General features: G+C 40.5%; 1 protein-coding gene across 1 annotated transcript; it reads right to left on the reverse strand.

Moving 5' to 3' along the window:
• Nucleotides 1–7,076: 7,076 nt before the first annotated feature.
• LOC137257655 (mesenchyme-specific cell surface glycoprotein-like) lies at nt 7,077–17,631 on the reverse strand. The gene is made up of 10 exons (XM_067795014.1): nt 17,445–17,631; nt 15,373–15,591; nt 13,078–13,273; nt 12,621–12,750; nt 11,938–12,052; nt 11,407–11,583; nt 10,839–10,898; nt 9,741–9,982; nt 9,023–9,246; nt 7,077–8,364 (listed from the first exon to the last, which is right to left on the reverse strand). Exons 1-10 carry the CDS (start codon nt 17,629–17,631, stop codon nt 8,262–8,264), a joined length of 1,653 nt encoding a protein of 550 aa, XP_067651115.1. The 3' UTR covers nt 7,077–8,261.
• Nucleotides 17,632–18,648: the final 1,017 nt, after the last annotated feature.

Genomic DNA, 18,648 nt, shown 5'->3' on the forward strand with positions numbered 1-18,648 from the left:
CAGAGCATGACTGAGTTCCGCAATTGAATTGAATAAATTTCCATGCAAATTATTTCTGAGATTTATAAAAACTATTCTTAGAAGAGCCGTGTTGTGACCTAATACGAAGTGATTTTGTCAGGTCTGATGCAAGATTGTGTATTTTCTACGCACATCATTATATAGACAACTACTTGTAACGCGGGCAGGTTCATATGTCGTTCCACGTGGATTGACGACGCTTGCAATCACAAACAAAAACAAAAGAAAGTAATTTTTGCATATTTCACTTGACACTCGAACTTTTATCATCACATCCAAGGTGCATGGTATAATCAACTCAGTGTGATTATCTTTCATCTTTTTCACGGGTAATCATGCACGCTTCCAGGTTTTTCATGCCTTGTGTGCGTGTGTGTACCTCTTTCAGATATCCTGACAGGCTGAAGAGTGAGATTAGTTTTACGCCGCACTTGTCAATATGCCAGCAATATCACCACCTGGGATACCAGAAATGGGCTTCACTCATTGTACATATGTGGGGAATCGAACCCGGGTGTACGGCGTGACGAGAGAACGCTTGAACCACTTGACTACCCTACCGCCCCTGACAGGCTGAAAAAAGAAAGGATGGAAAGCAGTATAAATCTGAAATTCCATACTAATCAATCAACTAACCAAAGTCAACAAACGCAACATAAAAGTAAATTTATTCCTACTGTTAATACATTCTGGTAAAATAGTGTGAGTGAGTGTGTTTGGTGTTACGCCGCATTTAACAGTATTCCAGGAATGTCACTGTAGGGGACATTAGAAATGGGGTTACACATTGTACCCATGTGGGGAATCGAACTCAGGTCTTCAGTGGGACGAGAGAACGTTGTAACCACCTTTGCTGAAGTAGGGGCATATGAGCATAGTTGAAAGGGGAAAATGTTCGCCTATGGAACCCGTAAGTTCGATTCCCCACTTCAAGGAAAATATACCAACTTTTAGTTAATGAGTGAGTGGGTTTAGTTTTACGCCACACTCAGCAATATTCCAGTTATAAGGCGGCGGTCTGTAAATAATCGAGTCTAGACCAGATAATCCAGTGACCAACAACATGAGCATCGATCTGCGCAATATCGGAACTGATGACATGTGTCAACCAAGTCAGTGAGGCTGACCACCCGATCCCGTCAGTCAACTCTTAGGACAAGCATAGTCGCCTTTTTATGGCAAAGCATGGGTTGCTGAAGGCCTATTCTACACCGAGACCTTCACGGGTCTTTTAGCTAATGGAAACTGGTATATAATATATAAATGTACATGTTAAATAATGGTGATTGCGCATGTATCTTACTGTTTTAAAAAGCATAAATACGAACGAAACGAACTTTCATAGGCAGTCATAGCCATTTGTCAGAAATTTACAACTGTTTAAAGTGGTACTGGCCTATTAATTTATTGCCTGATAATTATATGTTTATTATATACTGGGGAAGAGGCAGACAGACGCAATACAGAGGTACTACAACACATTCCATCATCATCATCATCATCATCATCTACTAAAATGCAATAGGTCAGGTTGACCTCAGAAGGCATGCCAAAGAAAACCGAAATATTTCATCAGCCCAGCTGGCTAAGGTTTGATGAAAAACAACCCGATGTCTACGTCTTGTATATAAATATATGGTGTTATGGAAACGGAAAACGAATAGTTTAGTAGTATTGGCAGGTCACAAATCTTCAACCCTGACCAATGAAGCCTTGACATACAAAAATTTGACAACTCACTGTCCTCAGGATTCCCTTCAATAACAACGGGACTACTTTCTTGTGACCTAGATTTAGCCTTCATCTATTTCAGCGGTCTCAGATTTCAGCTGTTACTGACGAAATTAACTCACCATTCTTACATCTATTCAGGTTACTCAAAACCATATGTATTTTGTCATTAATCAATTATCGTAACTACTGATGTCACCAACACGTTTATTCTAAAACTTCGTTTCGGGTTATGTCGACGTTGCAATATGACTACCTCGCCCGCCATTAAACAATCTCACGTGAACTTTGGAACTGCGCGGCTTGTTTGGGACGGCCCGCCGGTTCTCGATAAGGCTGCACGAGTTATCCCCCTTTAAAACGCGTCTCGCTCAATGGAAATGACGATACTTTATTTCATTTAGCAGTCCAACAACACTTCCAAATATACTATTTTTGAGAAACATAGTTTTGGTGTATAATGCCTTTGGGAATATATGGGTCCTGTATGAATTACAAATCACCGGTCAACGGACACGTATTTCAGATAATTTGCTATCTGTCAAATCATCCGGGTAACTCGGTTCGGTGTCCACTTCTATTGCAGAACATGTTATTTCATAACAAACTATAAGAGTTCACAGAAAAAGACCCATGCGTAACGGGGTAATATCATTGACTAAACCACCTACAGAGACCCATGCAAGTACACTCAAACGCATGAAGAAAAAACACCCACACTCATCCACATTTATACACTGTCAAACCCACAGACATTTATATACTCTCACACTATTACATAATAACATCAACATATTCCCCTAAAATGTCCTCTTGCCTGGAGACTGCCCGCGAACATGTACATGATAGAGTCAGAATCTTACAACCGTTTCTATTAGTAATATAGTCACTTTCCATATTTCACACACACGTAAAGCACAAAAAAACATTAATTCATACACCAACAACGACTACACAAAACCACAAACATCTTGTTATTGTATGTGACGCACACGTGGTTTATGTTGATTCGGTTAATTTCCTATAACATTTCAAATCAACAAAAACTTCCCCTCTTCCATCCACTTGGAAAACAATTCCAGCGAAGCGTGGCCAGGATGGGTTTCTAAGAAATACTTGTTGACACCGCCACATCAACGATTCCATATTTGTCCTACGTCCTGTCAACATATCCTGTGTAAGACGGAGCCTCGTCAGCTCGCTACACGTTGTTAAACCGCTATTGTTGCTGGGAGTAATAACCTTGGAGATGGGACGTGGTGACAACAAGGTCAAGAGCCACGGTGACCAGCTCTCGGTGAGGTGAGGTGAGGTGTCAGCCATATTGTTCTGGGGTGGTGGTGGCACTGCGGGGTTGGGTGTGTTAAGCAAGTTTGTACGTAAAAAGTTTACAAAATATATGGGAAGGAAGTTTGTACATGACGTACAGGTGAGTGTAGTAATTTTTTTAGTTGAGATGCTAAAAGCCTCCCAAGCCATACTATTGCCATTTTCGCAATGATAAATATTTTAACTATGTTTTTAAGACTGGACACAGTCTATTGTAGTAACTTTACACAAGAAGGGTGATATCAATAACCCTGATAATTACAGAGGCATATCCTTGACGGGTAGTACTGGTAAATTGTTTATATCTATCCTCAACAAAAGACTAAATGTGGGCAAATATTAGAGATAAAATCCCTGAAACACAGACTGGTTACAGGAAAGGCTATTCCACATCTGACCATATTTTCTCATTGTATGCAATTGTGCAAAAGTACTTAATAAGAAGAAAACGTAAATTGTATGTAGCATTTATCGACTTTAGGAAAGCATTGGACTCGGTAAATCGACAAAAATTGTGTTCTTGTTTACGGCGGGTGGGATTAGACGGAAAATTGTTATTAATGTTACAAGGTATTTACAAGTATTACAAGCCAGCGTAAAGGCTTGTGTGCGCAGCAATGTGGGACTCACTTACTGTTTTGAGTGCCCACTGGGTGTGAAGCAAGGATGTTTGTTAAGTCCAATTCTTTTTTCCTTCTTCATTAGCGAATTAGAAAATGAAATAATCCATAAAGGGAAACATGGTGTACAACTATACCCTGATATGTTGGAGATTTTAATGCTGCAGTTTGCCGACGATGTGAAGTTAGTATCGGACACAGTGGTATGTTTACAGAACCAACTAGACATTTTGGAGAACTACTCGAAAGCAGGGAAATTAGATGTCAATCTAGACAAGTCAAATATTGTTGTATTTAGAAGGGGAGGGCATATCGCTTGTGGCGAAAAATGGTTCTATAACGGCATTTCAATGCAAATAGTTCCTGAATACAAATATCTTGACACCTGCGGTGGCATAATCTGTCTTAGAGGCCGCGAAACAAATATACCCAGTGCATCTTATTCAAGTCTAGATTACCACAGTTTCTGAAGAAGAAACTCTCTGTGCGCCTTTAATTATTATGGTATGAGCATAATCTGCAAAATATGTTCATATCAGTGAACAGATGTGAACCCTGTGATTACTAGCGCGGCGGGGTAGCCTAGTGGTTAGAGCGTTCGCTCGTCACGCCTAAGGCCCGGGTACGATTCACCACATGCGCACACTGTGTGAAGCCCATTCCTACTGTCCCCCACCGTGATGTTGCTGGCATATTGCTAAACGCGGCGTAAAACCGTGTTCACTCGTTGTGACGACTTAGTGGGTTCGGACCCATATGGACCATATTAGCCGAGACTTATCTTGTTTATGTTTACTGATTTTACATTGAGTTTAGTATGCATTTGTTCCAGGTAGGATCTGTATATGCCTGTGTGCATATCTAAAATAGGTATTGGTGTGGTATTTGACATAAATGTCACCAACTTTGAATGAATGAATGAATGAATGAAGGCATGTCTTTGTTTTCCATTTGTATTGCAGAATAAATCTAAGTTAATTTAACCAAGTAATACATGTATATCCATGTATAATAACGATATTTTGTGATCCCAGTTATGATCTACCTATTGTTAGGTGACAGACGTCTAATACATGTACTTGTTTTTCTGCGTATGTCTTAGCGTTTGCGCCCATTGTAGTCTCTCCATCAACACACGCACTGCCACCACGTTGAGCTTACATCCCCAGGCCCTCGAGTCTTTGCGAAAATTGCTTTCTGTTTGAAAATTATCTAAAAAATGGAGATGACATCCGACTCGAAATGCTTCACAGTACAATACATTATTGTATTGTCGTAATACATTATGATGTGTTGTTGTAATACATTATGACGTATTGTTGTAATACATTATGACGTATTGTTGTAATACATTATGACGTATTGTCGTAATACATTCTGATGTGTTGTTGTAATACATTATGACGTATTGTCGTAATACATTATGACGTATTGCTGTAAAACATTATGACGTATTGTCGTAATACATTATGACGTATTGTTGTAATACATTATGACGTATTGTCGTTATACATTATGACGTATTGTCGTAATACATTACGATGTGTTGTAATACATTCTGATGTATTGTTGTAATACATTATGACGTATTGTCGTTATACATTATGATGTGTTGTTGTAATACATTATGACGTATTGTCGTAATACATTATGACGTAATGCTATAAAACATTATGACGTATTGTCGTAATACATTATGACGTATTGTTGTAATACATTATGACGTATTGTCGTTATACATTATGACGTATTGCTGTAATACATTATGACGTATTGTTGTAATACATTATGACGTATTGTTGTAATACATTATGACGTATTATTGTAATACATTATGATGTATTGTACTATAAAGTATTCTGATTCGAGGTTCATCTCAAAAACACGATTGTTTAAATTTCTTTTGCTAATCCTCTCAAAGACACGAGAACTTACAACCCTAGGAGAGATATATACCCTTAGATGCCGAGTCCGAAGGACTGTGTCTTGAAGCTCCTTTGAAGTCAACGTTTACTTGCAGATTCTCTGCGGAGAAGTGTCACCGAAAGCGACGTCTGTAGACCTATTAGTGACATTTTAAGGGTCAAAATGTGCACATCCCTTCTTAACATAAAGTTTTATAATTAAACAACATCAGTATTTCTTCGTAGTTTGAATGATATTTGTCATATGAACCCAGTTTGGAGTGAGAGTTGTCAGTTTTGCCGTGAGAACGTGACATGGTCAACATGAAGACACGGTCATCGATATCCCCTGTGATAGTGTTCTGTTCCTATTTGGTTCCTTTTTAAAACTCCATCAACGCATTCGCGTCCTAAAAATACACACCAAAGTTGCCCTATCGATGACGGCTTCTGAGAAAATCTGTCCCCGTAGGGCACACAATGCACTAAGTCAAGACACGCACGACACGAGCCATTGTTGACAAACTGTAACACGGTTTCCCTTTTTCAACTTCATCAAGGCATTCATGTTGTGAAAACACAGTTAAAAGTTTAGTAGTAAGTTTACTTGTAAGTCAAAACACTTCTCAATATTCAAGTCGTTTTTCGGCAAAAAATCCAATCTGCCGTTTCTTTTGCTTGCTAGCTCTTGGTTCTCTGTTTCAGTACCCACAAGGCCACGTGAGTACAGTACAGTACAGTACAGTACAGTACAGTATCAATACAAAGTAAACCTTCATGGGACATATACATTCATATATTTATCCCTGTGTAATTATTTGGTGTGTTTTATTTATCCAAATATTCCTGCAAGAAAAGGCACAATATATCAAACACTAGTAAATCCTTCAGTACTTACATTTGGGTGTGTTAGCAAAAGCGAAGATTTAGTGGAGTTTGGGTAGTTATAATAATATGCTGGGATATATTTTTCTCAACGTGATAAGGATAATGGACAAACAAGTGAAAAGTGGTATTCATCCTCAATCAGTTCTAAGCTACATAGTTTGCAAATTCTTTCATCTCGATTGATGTTTGTATAACGGCCAGTTTCAACAATGAGATCAGGGGATGGAGAACGGTTACGAGACAACGGTATCCATATGCTGGTTGTGAAATACAGCAGATATTAACAATCTATACTTTTACAGGTTACGTGTGTTCCTTGTGTGGACTTCATGCATTCTATACAAAGGTTTCTAATACTGTGAAGAAGACATTTTCTCTATCCATATGTATCTGTGAAATTTAAAACTGAAATGTTTTGTATCCTTCTGTGAGGGAGATACGTTTCTGTGTAATGAGATACCCCTCAGTAATGCCGAGGGGATCATGGACTACGTGTTTGTCTGTGACGCAAGTCCTGTCAATCACTAAGGTAGTTTGATTGACAGGTTGTTTCATGAAGATCTAAGTGAACAACGCAACACAGTTTTAAATAGTTTTCACTGGTTTTAATCTAACACATCGCGAGGAAATACATATGTTACAACTTATGTATAGCATCTACATTGTATCTGTATACAAGGTACGGTAAGTACACAGACACAGACACACGGACACACACACACACACACACACACACACACGTACGCGCGAACGCACAAGCACACAAACATCCAACATGAACATATCCAAGATTCACTCTATATACTTCCATATATACCATATACCCCCACAGAACTTCCAAGACGTACAACAAATTACACTAAGAAATTTCATTTCTTCAAAGAAAAAAGAGGTACACGACCACTAAAGCGGTCGTAAAATCTCCTTCGTTCCCTTTAAGTGGGCGTCTTAACCGGACACAGCCTTATGAGAAGGGGTGGTTTGGGGTGGGGGTGCACACACTACTGAGAATAAGGGGTGGGTGGGGATGGGTGGTCCTCCTAAGCATGTTGAGAGACAATGTAACTGACATTCACCGGCAATAAGTGTTGTACACATTCGAGACACTAGGTCTTAATTCTTTCGTAAACAATTTTATAAATTATCATGTACAAGAAGACAGGAGACATAGAGGAGAGGAGTGATGAAGGGGATGCCTCCATCCTACTTGTCAGTAAAAGATTGCAATTAATGACCACCGAATGAATAACATGCCTTGGAATCAGGTCTTTCGCTATAAAGTGGTTCATTGAATAAAAATAATGTTGCATCGTTCAAATGTACAAATACTGGCTAACAGTTAACACCAAGTAAAAACTGTTGCAGGGATCAATTACTTGCGTAAACACACATAACCAAATTTATCCAAATTTCTTTCAATTTTCAATTACATGAAAACAAACACGATATATTTTCTTGTGTTTCTATGTTTTGATAAAATGTGAACATTGAGCGAACATGGGCTCCAGGCATCTGTATCAGAGTATCGGAGGCAACCACTAAGGATGGAGGATGTTTCTGGTAGTCATGACTACATATACATCAGTTAGTGAGCGAAGTAGTGAGTGAGGTAAGGTAAACGAAACAATTATTTAAACCATGACTTTACTCTAAACCATGGAATCGTTTACACGTTCTCAAAGGTATCTCAAAGATATATATGTACATATTTACAACTAGCATTAAAGCGCACTCAAGCTTAGTCAAACATGAACTAACGGCTGACAAGTTACTCGTGAACTTCCACGTCCAAAATGGACACTGTTCCTGACACGGAGCCCCCGACAAATAGGATGGGTTTGCCTGTGGGACTCTGAGATGCATGGACAAACCTGGAACAGAAGAAACCCAAGTGAGTGAGTTGGTGGGTGGAGTGGGACTGAGTGAGTCACACTCACAAACACATGCACGTGCAGTACATACATGCACGCACGCCTCGGGTAAGCGGCTGATTATGTAAACTTTTCGAAAGGATTGCCAACATAGTGAGTGAGTGAGTGAGTGAGTATGGTTTACGTCGCTTTTAGCAATATTCCAGCAATATTACGGCGGGGGACGCCACATTGCACTCACGTGGGGAATCGAATCTGGATCTTCGGCGTGACAAGCAGACGCTTTAACCACTAGGCTACCCCACAGTCCACCAACTACCAACATAATGTCACATAGTGGCACTGAACGTCTTCATTATATAGACTAAGTGAATTGTTGAGCATATGAAACATCAACAATCGTTATCATCCATCACTTAACTAAACCCCATTATCTTGAGTAATGTGTTTTAAGCCACAACTAGCAACACACCACCCATACCACAACGCCCCGTAAGAGTTTGAGACTGGCTCCAGCAAACCATTCTATAGATCCATGCTCAAGCTGCATGGTATAAAGTAAGATAGGTCAGATGACATGATCACTGTATTCTTTTTTCAGTCGACTAGGGTGGCAGAGATTATTCCGACGTGCTGCTCGTACAGGTTGGGAACTTACTTCATGTCCTCGCAGTCGATCTCTGTGAGATCGCGGTCATCATACATCTGTTTCCAGGTTCTTCCCCGAGTCTCGGGGATGCCGTGATAGATGTGCTGGAACTTTGGATGACTGAGGTCATCCTTGACAGAGTACGTGAAGATGGTGCCAGGTCTCTCGTTGGCGGCGAAGAAGAGCGTGTAGCCGTCTACCTCCCCTACTGCAACCGACTCCGTCTCCGGGCCCTGGGGGTAAAGTAGTGGATAGTTATAAAGAGGGGTGAGTGAGTATGGGTTTACGCCGCATTTAGCAAAGCTCCAGAAATATCGGACACCAGAAATGGGCTTGACACTTTGTACCCACATCAGGAATCAAACCAGGTTCTCAGCTTTGGCCATCATCCTACCCTACCTGTGAGTGAATGTCACACAGATTTGAACATACTTTCAGAAAAAGAGTTGCTTGGGCATTTCCCTTTTGAGTCCTAATCAGACTCATCCAATCATAATCAGCGGATCGTGCAGTAAGCCCGTTTAAGGTAATTACGGCACAGGTGTCCAGTGTGTAAAACCCATTTCCGGTGTTCCTTGCTGTAGTGTTGATGCACAATTCAAACACTTGAGCGAAGATAGACGGCCTACGATACAGTTTGAACGGCCACACAAAATATACAGGTTTCAATTCTACATCATAGCATAATTGAAAAGTCACGAACGTGTGAGTTTTAAGGACAACCTACCTTGTCATCAGATCTAGTGTCAAAATCATCGACAGGTCGATTATTTACATCATCGATTTCACAATTAAAGAGGTCACGTTCTGTTTTCAGTGTTCTTTCTGCGACGTCGTTGCCGCTGTCGTATATGAGAGACATATCTTCAGCTCGTCTGATGGACCAGCCTCTTCCTCCAAACACATACATCTCCTTCAAGAATCCCTGACTGTCTTTTTCCGCTGGACTAACACCAAATTTGAGGCGTCCTGTGCAATACAACAGTCATCTGTACATTTGAACCTCACTTTTTTCGTAGACAGTTGGGGTTTATAATTAGTTTTGGTGTTGTTTTTTTGTTTAACGCTGCGCCCAGCAATATCCCACTTATATGGCGGATGTCTGTAACACATCGAGTGTGGACCAAACAATCCAGTGATCAACATCACGAGTATCGATCTACCCAACTGGGATACGATGACATGTGTCAACCATGTCAGCGAGTCTGACCACCTGATACTGTTAGTAGCCGCTTAAGACAACTGAAGACAGTTCTAACCCAGATCCTCACAGGTGAAGGTTTAGCAAGGGATTAAATGGTTCACTTGTCATATCTACCCGAACTGACCACCATACATATCGGAGGACCAAGTATAGTTGGATATTTGTTATCAGTTGAAATGTACAACGAGTCTGTGACTGAAATTTGAAAGATAGTGGTTTAATGGCGTTTAACTTCATTGTCACAGACACCATGACAGAAAATATGAACACACAATGCATTTTAGAATGCAACATACGTTATATTGGGATAGCACCTCCTCAATGAAGTACAGTGTTTAGCATTGTTTCGTGAGTCCGGCTTCGAATCGCGGGTGGGACGACTAAGAAAGCGTAATCCCATGATAACATGTTGCATTGGAGCAATTGTTTGAAAAAGGACTCTTCATTCGTGTAATGTTGTATTCATTCTCCCTGTTGTGAATAAATCACCTAAAAATTCTGTCCCGAGCAGTTAATCATATCATGACCGCCATATAGCTGCAATATTGCTGAGTAAAACTAAACTCACTCACTCACTCACTCACTCATGACCAAAGACAGCTGAGTTTAATATTCACTCACCCAGCACAGTATTGTCCCCCAGCTGAGCCTTAGTTGTGAAGTCGATATTCCTCCACACATCTTCAACAGAAACGTTAAATAAACCATTAAAAAATATTCCATTTTGCTAGTTTACCACTAGCCAATGCCAATGCATATGAGCAAAAAGTTAATACATCCCTGCGGATGAAATATTTCCAAAAGAATTAAATAAATTGTCACATTATCCATTTCTCTTCCTCATCAGTTTCCTCCTTGGTTTCATCATTTGCAATCTTCTATCAGTCTTGTAAATTGAACATCTTTACTTATTTTTGAATGGCACATGGGTAATGTCACAAACATGGATACCAGAGCCACGAGTCCGTGGTCATCTGTTCCTCTTTTCCATTCAAATACAACCGAATGCTCGCCTTTCACGTCATGGCGTTGGATGAAATTATATATACTGTTAAACAAAATATAGGAATGCCATTAGCGGAATTAATTTTCCATTGACGAAAGAAGCTTGAAACCAGTGAATCAAATGCATAACTTGTATCCATAATGTGCTACCACAGGAAGATATTCAGTCTGCATTACTGCGTACCGTGTGGTGGTATATCCGATCCACGGGACTCCTCCGTCCATCTGTAGTCGCCAAACGAATAATCCTTTGAGTCTCCCTCGTTGGCGAGCGCAAGATAGTTGCCGCCTTTGAACCGGAAGTGCACGAAGGTGTCCGGCTGGTACATGCCATAGACATGGTAGCCTTTCATGTGGGCACCTGTAGCAGGAGAGAATGTGGGTTTAATGCCACCGTGGCAACAATAGTGAAGGTAGCGTGTGGGTGAGTTTAGTTTTACGCCGCTTTTAGCAATATTCCAGGAATATCACGGCGGGGGACACCAGAAAATGGGCTTCACACATTGTACCCATGTCGGGATTCGAACCCGGGTCTTCGGCGTGACGAGCGAACGCTTTAACCATTAGGCTACCCCACCGCCCCAGGTAGCGTGTGGGTTAAATGTAATAATGACAACATTGACAACTTTCTGTATTCCAAGTTGTTTTTTTGTCAGTTGGAAACCGCCCTGTTTCCCCTCTATGATGTCTGTGTTAATGATGTATGAACGCTTACCACCGTCCTTATCACTTGGGTCCAGAATTAATGAGGTCCAGTTCTTGTATCCCAGCCCATACACCTCGGATATTGTCTGAGTCTCGAGGTCAACTGTCGCCACAGCATTGTTCTCCTGTCAACAATATTTACATCCTTAGCGGAAATATAATTTACGTAAGTGAATTGTGGTTAGCGCAGCACAGAACCTGACAGGATGTTCAGGTCTGAAACGCCAAACGATGGTCTTAGGTGTTTACTTACACTAATAGAGGACGAAACCCAGTCGTGGCAGTAATGTCCAGTCTTACCCATTAATTTGAGTCTTAACATTTTGAGAACCAGGTAGTTTGCAGATACGGATAGGAACGTGGGTTTTCGGACAGAACTAACCGCCATTCCTCTGGGTCTCGACAGGGTCTATCTTACATGCATTAAGCATCTATATTCTGTATAACCCGGATTACAGTGCATACAATATGATTGGATGGGCAACGTTATCATATAAAGTGTTAAATACTCTTAAAACATTCCTCAGATTTAAAGTGGTAGGCATGGCCTGAGAGAAATATTTTCATTAATTATTGTAATGCATCCATATTTCCAGTATGTTTGTACCTTGTTCAGCCAGATTACAGGGCAAAGCTATTCAATGAACCGTACAGTGTTGTCAGTGATGTAAACTCTCTAGCGTAACACCTCACCTGTAGCATTATGTACGCCGTGGTGTCGTCAGCGTTGATGGCGATGTATTCGGGTTCTACGTCGTTGGAGAAGGGGTTGTTGTTCGTTCGGTGCGCGTGTCGCACGCCGGACCCTTCCATGAATGGTACTCTGCGAACCAAAACATGCATTACCCGGCCTGTGAATGTGTAGCAGGGTGCTCGTCATGGTTCACGATGCTGGCCTGAACTGTGTCGGAGAGTCGTTTCATACCGTACACATTCAAATAAATAAATAAATAAATAAATAAATAAATAAATAAATAAATAAATAAATAAATAAATAAATAAATAAATAAATAAATAAATAAATAAATAAATAAATCCTTACATACATACATACATACATACATACATACATACATACATACATACATACATACATACATACATACATACATACATACATACATACATACATACATACATGAGTGTATACCTGTTGTTAAATCGTTCAAAGTCCAGCGTGGATATAATCATGTTGGCCCCGACTCCCCAGGGGAAGTTGACGATGACGACGAGTCCAGGGGGGTCAGTTATGTGGTTTGGGGGGTACTCGTATGCCTCGCCCTCCACGGCCACGACGATCTTTTTACAATCCTTCGTCGGCTTGACCATGTCTGGAATAGCGCCCACTGTGGACAGAGAACCACAATCTGAGTGAGTGAGGTACCTAAGAGAACCTGTCTCATAACGACTTATTTGAGACGCTTTGTCTGAAGTAAATTTGACCCGAAGGCTATATACCGTTAGTACTATGTACTGACATGAATAGTCTAGAATCCTCAAATTGTCATTACTCATCAAATTCTAAAGCCAATTTTAAATCACCATGATGTCCTTGACGAGCTACGCCAGCAACGACACTTTGCTACTGTTGTGGTATATTTAAGACTTCGTCGTCGTCATTGCACCATGATCTTTATACGTTTTAGTTCAGAGACGTTTCAAGACTGACCACTCAAGAGGGCTCGCCTACACTGAAGTTTCAACAGCTGTCAACAATATCTATCCACATTGTATATCCACAAGGATAAAGACTTCGGTGACTTTGAACAGTTAGCGAATATTATAGACATAACCGTATTGTATCATAAATACGTACACTCATTCATTGTACTTTTATTCAGTATTGTTGAATATTATGCATTCTTTTTTGTTTCATTTTGTTCGTTTAAAGGGGACTCACAAGCCTTTTATCACAGTTATATACTACCGACAGAAAATAAGGGAACCAAGAAATTGAATGTAGATGACTTTGACTGTGACAGTTTCCGTTATCGTGGCGTATCTCCCAAACGCAACATCCAATACACGTGCATACAGAAGTCGCAATCACTAATGCAATAGAGATTGACACTTACTGACAGAAATGCCTCCGAGGCAGTATCTCGGTGAAGCAACAAAATGGAGAATTGTGGGGATGATAGGGGGGGGGGGGGGGGGGGGGGGGATGATAGAGGGGGGGGGGGGGATGATAGAGGGGGGGGGGGATCATTATGTGAAGTTGCCCGGCAGATGGGTAAATCAAAAAGTGTAATTTCACGTCTGTGGGATAAGTACCGTCAAACGGGTGGGGTTGCTACGAGACCTGGGCGTGTTAGACCAAAATCAACGACACCACGACAGGATCGTCTCATTACGTTAATTGCTCAACGTGATAGGTTTAAATCGGCTCCTGCCATCAATAGAGAATTCCGCACACTCACTGGAAGACGCATTTCAACCTCAATCGTTAAAAACCGACTCTATCAAGCTCGTCTAAAAGCAAGACGGCCTTTTAAGGGTGTCACCCTTTCAGCTCGCCATAAGCGCCAAAGATTAGCATGGGCTAGGCAGCATCAGGGACGGGCTATGCGCCACTGGCGTTACACCATGTTCTCTGATGAGTCAAGGTTTTGCCTACGATTCACAGATGGCAGAAAACGTTGTTGGCGTCGGAACGGGGAGCGATATGCCAGAGCAGCAATTCTTGACCATGATCGATATGGAGGTGTTAGTGTCATGGTGTGGGGTGGGATTACACATGACAGACGATCAGATTTGGTCATCATTAACGGAGCCATGACTGGTCAGCGATACGTTGACCAAATATTGCGTCCTGTTGTGGCTCCATTGGCTAGAGTTATCGGCCGAAATTTTGTATTCTAAGATGATAATGCCAGACCAAATCGGGCCCGAATTCTGTCCGCTTATCTCCGACAAGAAGGTATCCAGACATTGGACTGGCCCTCTAAGTCCCCAGACCTGTCCCCAATTGAACATCTCTGGGATGTTCTTGGTCGACGGGTGTACGCCAGGGACCCAGTACCCGCCAACCTGGCCCAGCTTGGTGCAGCTCTCCAAGAGGAATGGCGGGCAATACCACGGGCAACCATCCGGAAATTGATTAACAGCATGCCATCAAGGTGCCGTGAATGTGTTGCCCAACATGGTGGACACACCAGATATTGAACTTGACGCTTAAAATTGATTTAGTGGATATTTAAAGCGGTTTCAAATTCGCTATTATTTCATTAGTTCCCTTATTTCTTGTCGGTAGTATATTTGTAAGACCATAACAAAAACCACTTTCTACAGAGCCCCGCAGAGGAAAACCCTGTACATGGGAACATACAAATAGTCATCGGTAACGTTACGCATGTCTGTTGTAAGTACATACACACACTGGATGATAAATGACAAAACTAATTCCTGATTATTGAGCGTTCCATCTCATTAATGTTTCTCTGACCTTTAACTTGAAGAACTTCATTGATCTGTTTTGTGGTGGGGTTGTATCTGAAGACTATCATCTTGCCATTGGCCCTGTCTGTTCTGTTGTCCATGGACGTGAAGAAGTGACCCCCACAGTACTCCACGTCCGTAAATTCCATACCCGGATATTCCAAATAGGCGGCGACCTTCATATTGTCCGGGTCAGACACGTCGATAACGTGAACGACCGTGTCTCCTAGCAACAACAAGGAAATAAAAGAATAAAGTTATTGACATGATTAAAACTGCTTTTCGTCTGTTGTATTTGATAAGGCAAAGGACACTATAATCACTGATCTGTTCTTATCATGCTCATGATAGGTTAAAGCTCTCACAAGTGTAAGCTAAATGGATGAGGTTAAAAGTTTGGTTTGTTGCACCTAAGGTCAGGGTTCCCTGCGATGTGTGAAACAAAGCCAGGTGTCACATATCGTGGAATGTCTAGATTATTGGTAAAACTGGTGTAAAACCCTACTCACTCACTGACACATCGTATCAGTCTCTCACTCGCCCATCCACGTATTCACTGTTTGAGTCGGGTATATTTTTCTCTGTTCATTCCACGTAAGAAGCGACTGAAGGGATCGGATGGTCAGACTCGCTGACTTGGTTCACGCATGTCATCGGTTCCCAATTGTGTAGATCTCTGCTCGTGCTGTTGATCTGATCGAGACTCGATTATTTCCAGACCGGTGCCATATAGGTGGAATGTTGCTGAGTGCGGCGTAAAACTAAACCTAATCACTCTATTCACTTCAAGACTAAGAGGTCAAAAAGTACACAACTCTACTGGCACACAGACCATAACCTTCTAAATCACGAGTGTTTTTCCTGATACTGGCAAGATTACGATAGTGCCATCAAGGACAAAGATTTGCAACTTGGGTCTGTGTATGTAAACATGAAAACGTTTGTTTTAGAAAGAGTATTCCCTGGCACTGAAATTTATTGAGTGTGTTTAGTAAATCTTTTCTAAATTCTAATCTTGGAATGAGCCAAACAGATTATGATAACTGTTTTGCATTCCAACTGTCCGGTTGCAGACAATAACCGACACGTTTTGCATTTTTTTTTCTTTTTTCGAAACACAAGTAATGTAACGAAATATGTTTTGGTGTTTAATCTCGTTTTAAATATATTTTAACAATGGTGATGAGGTCAACAAACGCCACAGACCGCCCAGTTTATGCAGCCTGAAAATACGTGTATACAGTATATACAGTGCATGCAAACTGACTAATTAATGTTTTCAAAATATTTGCCATAATTATGGAAACACCCGCTTTCGCGTTTTAATCATTTCTGTCTAAACAAGAGAAAGGGTACATTTTATATTATTATATTATTAAACTGACCTAACAAATTCACGACCTGTGAAGATCAGGGGTAGAACAGACCTTCAGCAACCCAAGCTTGCAACCCAATGCGGCGTAAAACTAAACTCACTCACTCACTCACTCACAACGTTTAAACAACAAACAACTCACATTATAAATATACCGTTTGGACAGGACACCTGGAATCATCTCTTATTTCTAGTGATGAAGTCATATAATTTTCACAGTATTTTCCCCTTAACCCTCCAAATTTGATTTTGTGAAGATAGTAAGTAATGGGTTTTTTGAAGATAGTAAGTATTGGGTGCCGTTCTACAGACTATATTTAAAGAACGCTCATGAACATTTTGTACACCAAGATATTGTGATAGAGTTCCGAAAAAATAACGAATGTTTAAAAACGGTACCTGTTATTGCTCTGACATAAATGGTATCTGTTTAGTGTGTCTGGGAAATGTATCCATTATATCTTACGACACACACAGAGAGACACACACAGACACAGTCGCAAAACTATAGCCATGTACTTGCAATTGCCATCATCACGATGTTAAACAAATGCTTACAGTCTGTGTCTTCTCATAGAAACGACCTTCTGTAAATGTCATTTATGTTGTCTGTGCCATCAGTTATGTACTCTGTCGACTTAAACATTAAACTTAAACGGCAATAATCCAAATTTCCCATCAGCATTCACATGTACCATACTCACCAACTGTGTAAAGAATCTTGTTCTCAGAATCATATGACACCTGCTCCACAGACACTTCAGAGAGATCATACTTTGCCCCATTCTGGTAGGTGTACGGCAGATATATCGTCGATCGCCGCCGTAATCGTACGTCAACATCACTCTCAACTGCCGTTCCAATGACCAGACAAATGAACAGTTTCAGCATCGTGGACATCTCTCGATGTCTTGCTTATGACGTTCTGGACAGGATGGTTTGGTTTGATGCGTGTAAGCCTATATATGGACGAAAGTATCACGAGTTACACTGTCAGAAAGCACGAGTGGTATTACTGATAATTCAATGTTGGCTCTCAAATGGAGCAACCTTACACCTATTCTTCTTGATAAGGTTTAGTCGGTGAAACATTTGTAAGTTTTCTACTGAACAAGTACAATCAGATACTTGCGGTCTGAATGGTCTAAGTTAACGATCTGGATTTAAAGGCGATGCAAAATAATATAAAAATGTACATTGGCCTTAATTTAATCGTAACACATTGACCAGAGCCTGCATTGTCCACCAAATGGACAATCAATAAGTCAAAGTAGTACCTTTTGTAAATAGTACATATTTTGCACAGATGTATTTTGCTTTTGACATATTTGTTTATGAATTTGAAAAAGACTCTATTGTTTATATTTTATACATAACGATAATACTCGTATGATCAAGCTAATTATTTTTCTGCTCCACGTGAAAGAGCAACACGCAGACTTGAAGTTTGTTTAATGAAAAAATAAAACACTGCTTAACTGATAATTATAAATCTTCAAAAGTATGTTTAAAATGTAATATAAATGCATCCCAGAGAATTTATCATTTATAAATCATCGAGAAAAAATTAGTTTATTGCAGAAACATATTCCACAATCCGTTAAGGCAAAGTTGTCCAGAAATTATGTGTAAGGGATGTCCGAATTAAATAGTGTTGATAGAATATTCTCTTCCATTTTGTTGTGTTACTGGCAATGGTTTATCAAATCTCATATTCAAGGTAGACCTCGAGTGAGTGAGTATGGTGTTTCGTTGATATTAGCAACATTCCAGCAATATCGCAGCAACGGAAACTGGTCATGTGGGAATTGAATCCAGTTCAGGTAAAGTGTGAAGGCAACCTCCAAACGTTCACTATTTTGTGTAGTTTTGTTGTGAGGATGTGTTATTGTTCATTCTGACGAACCG

The sequence above is a fragment of the Haliotis asinina genome, chromosome 12, assembly GCF_037392515.1.
Source record: "Haliotis asinina isolate JCU_RB_2024 chromosome 12, JCU_Hal_asi_v2, whole genome shotgun sequence".
Lineage (NCBI taxonomy): Eukaryota > Metazoa > Mollusca > Gastropoda > Lepetellida > Haliotidae > Haliotis > Haliotis asinina.

Coding starts and splice junctions, on each gene's coding strand:
- LOC137257655 (XM_067795014.1), bottom strand. CDS start 17,631: ATGCTGAAACTGTTCATTTGTCTGGTCATTGGAACGGCAGTTGAGAGT. Junction 13,274..15,372: donor TGAAGTTCTTCAAGTTAAAG/GTCAGAGAAACA, acceptor CTCTGTCCACAG/TGGGCGCTATTCCAGACATG. Junction 12,053..12,620: donor CGGCGTACATAATGCTACAG/GTGAGGTGTTAC, acceptor TATTGTTGACAG/GAGAACAATGCTGTGGCGAC.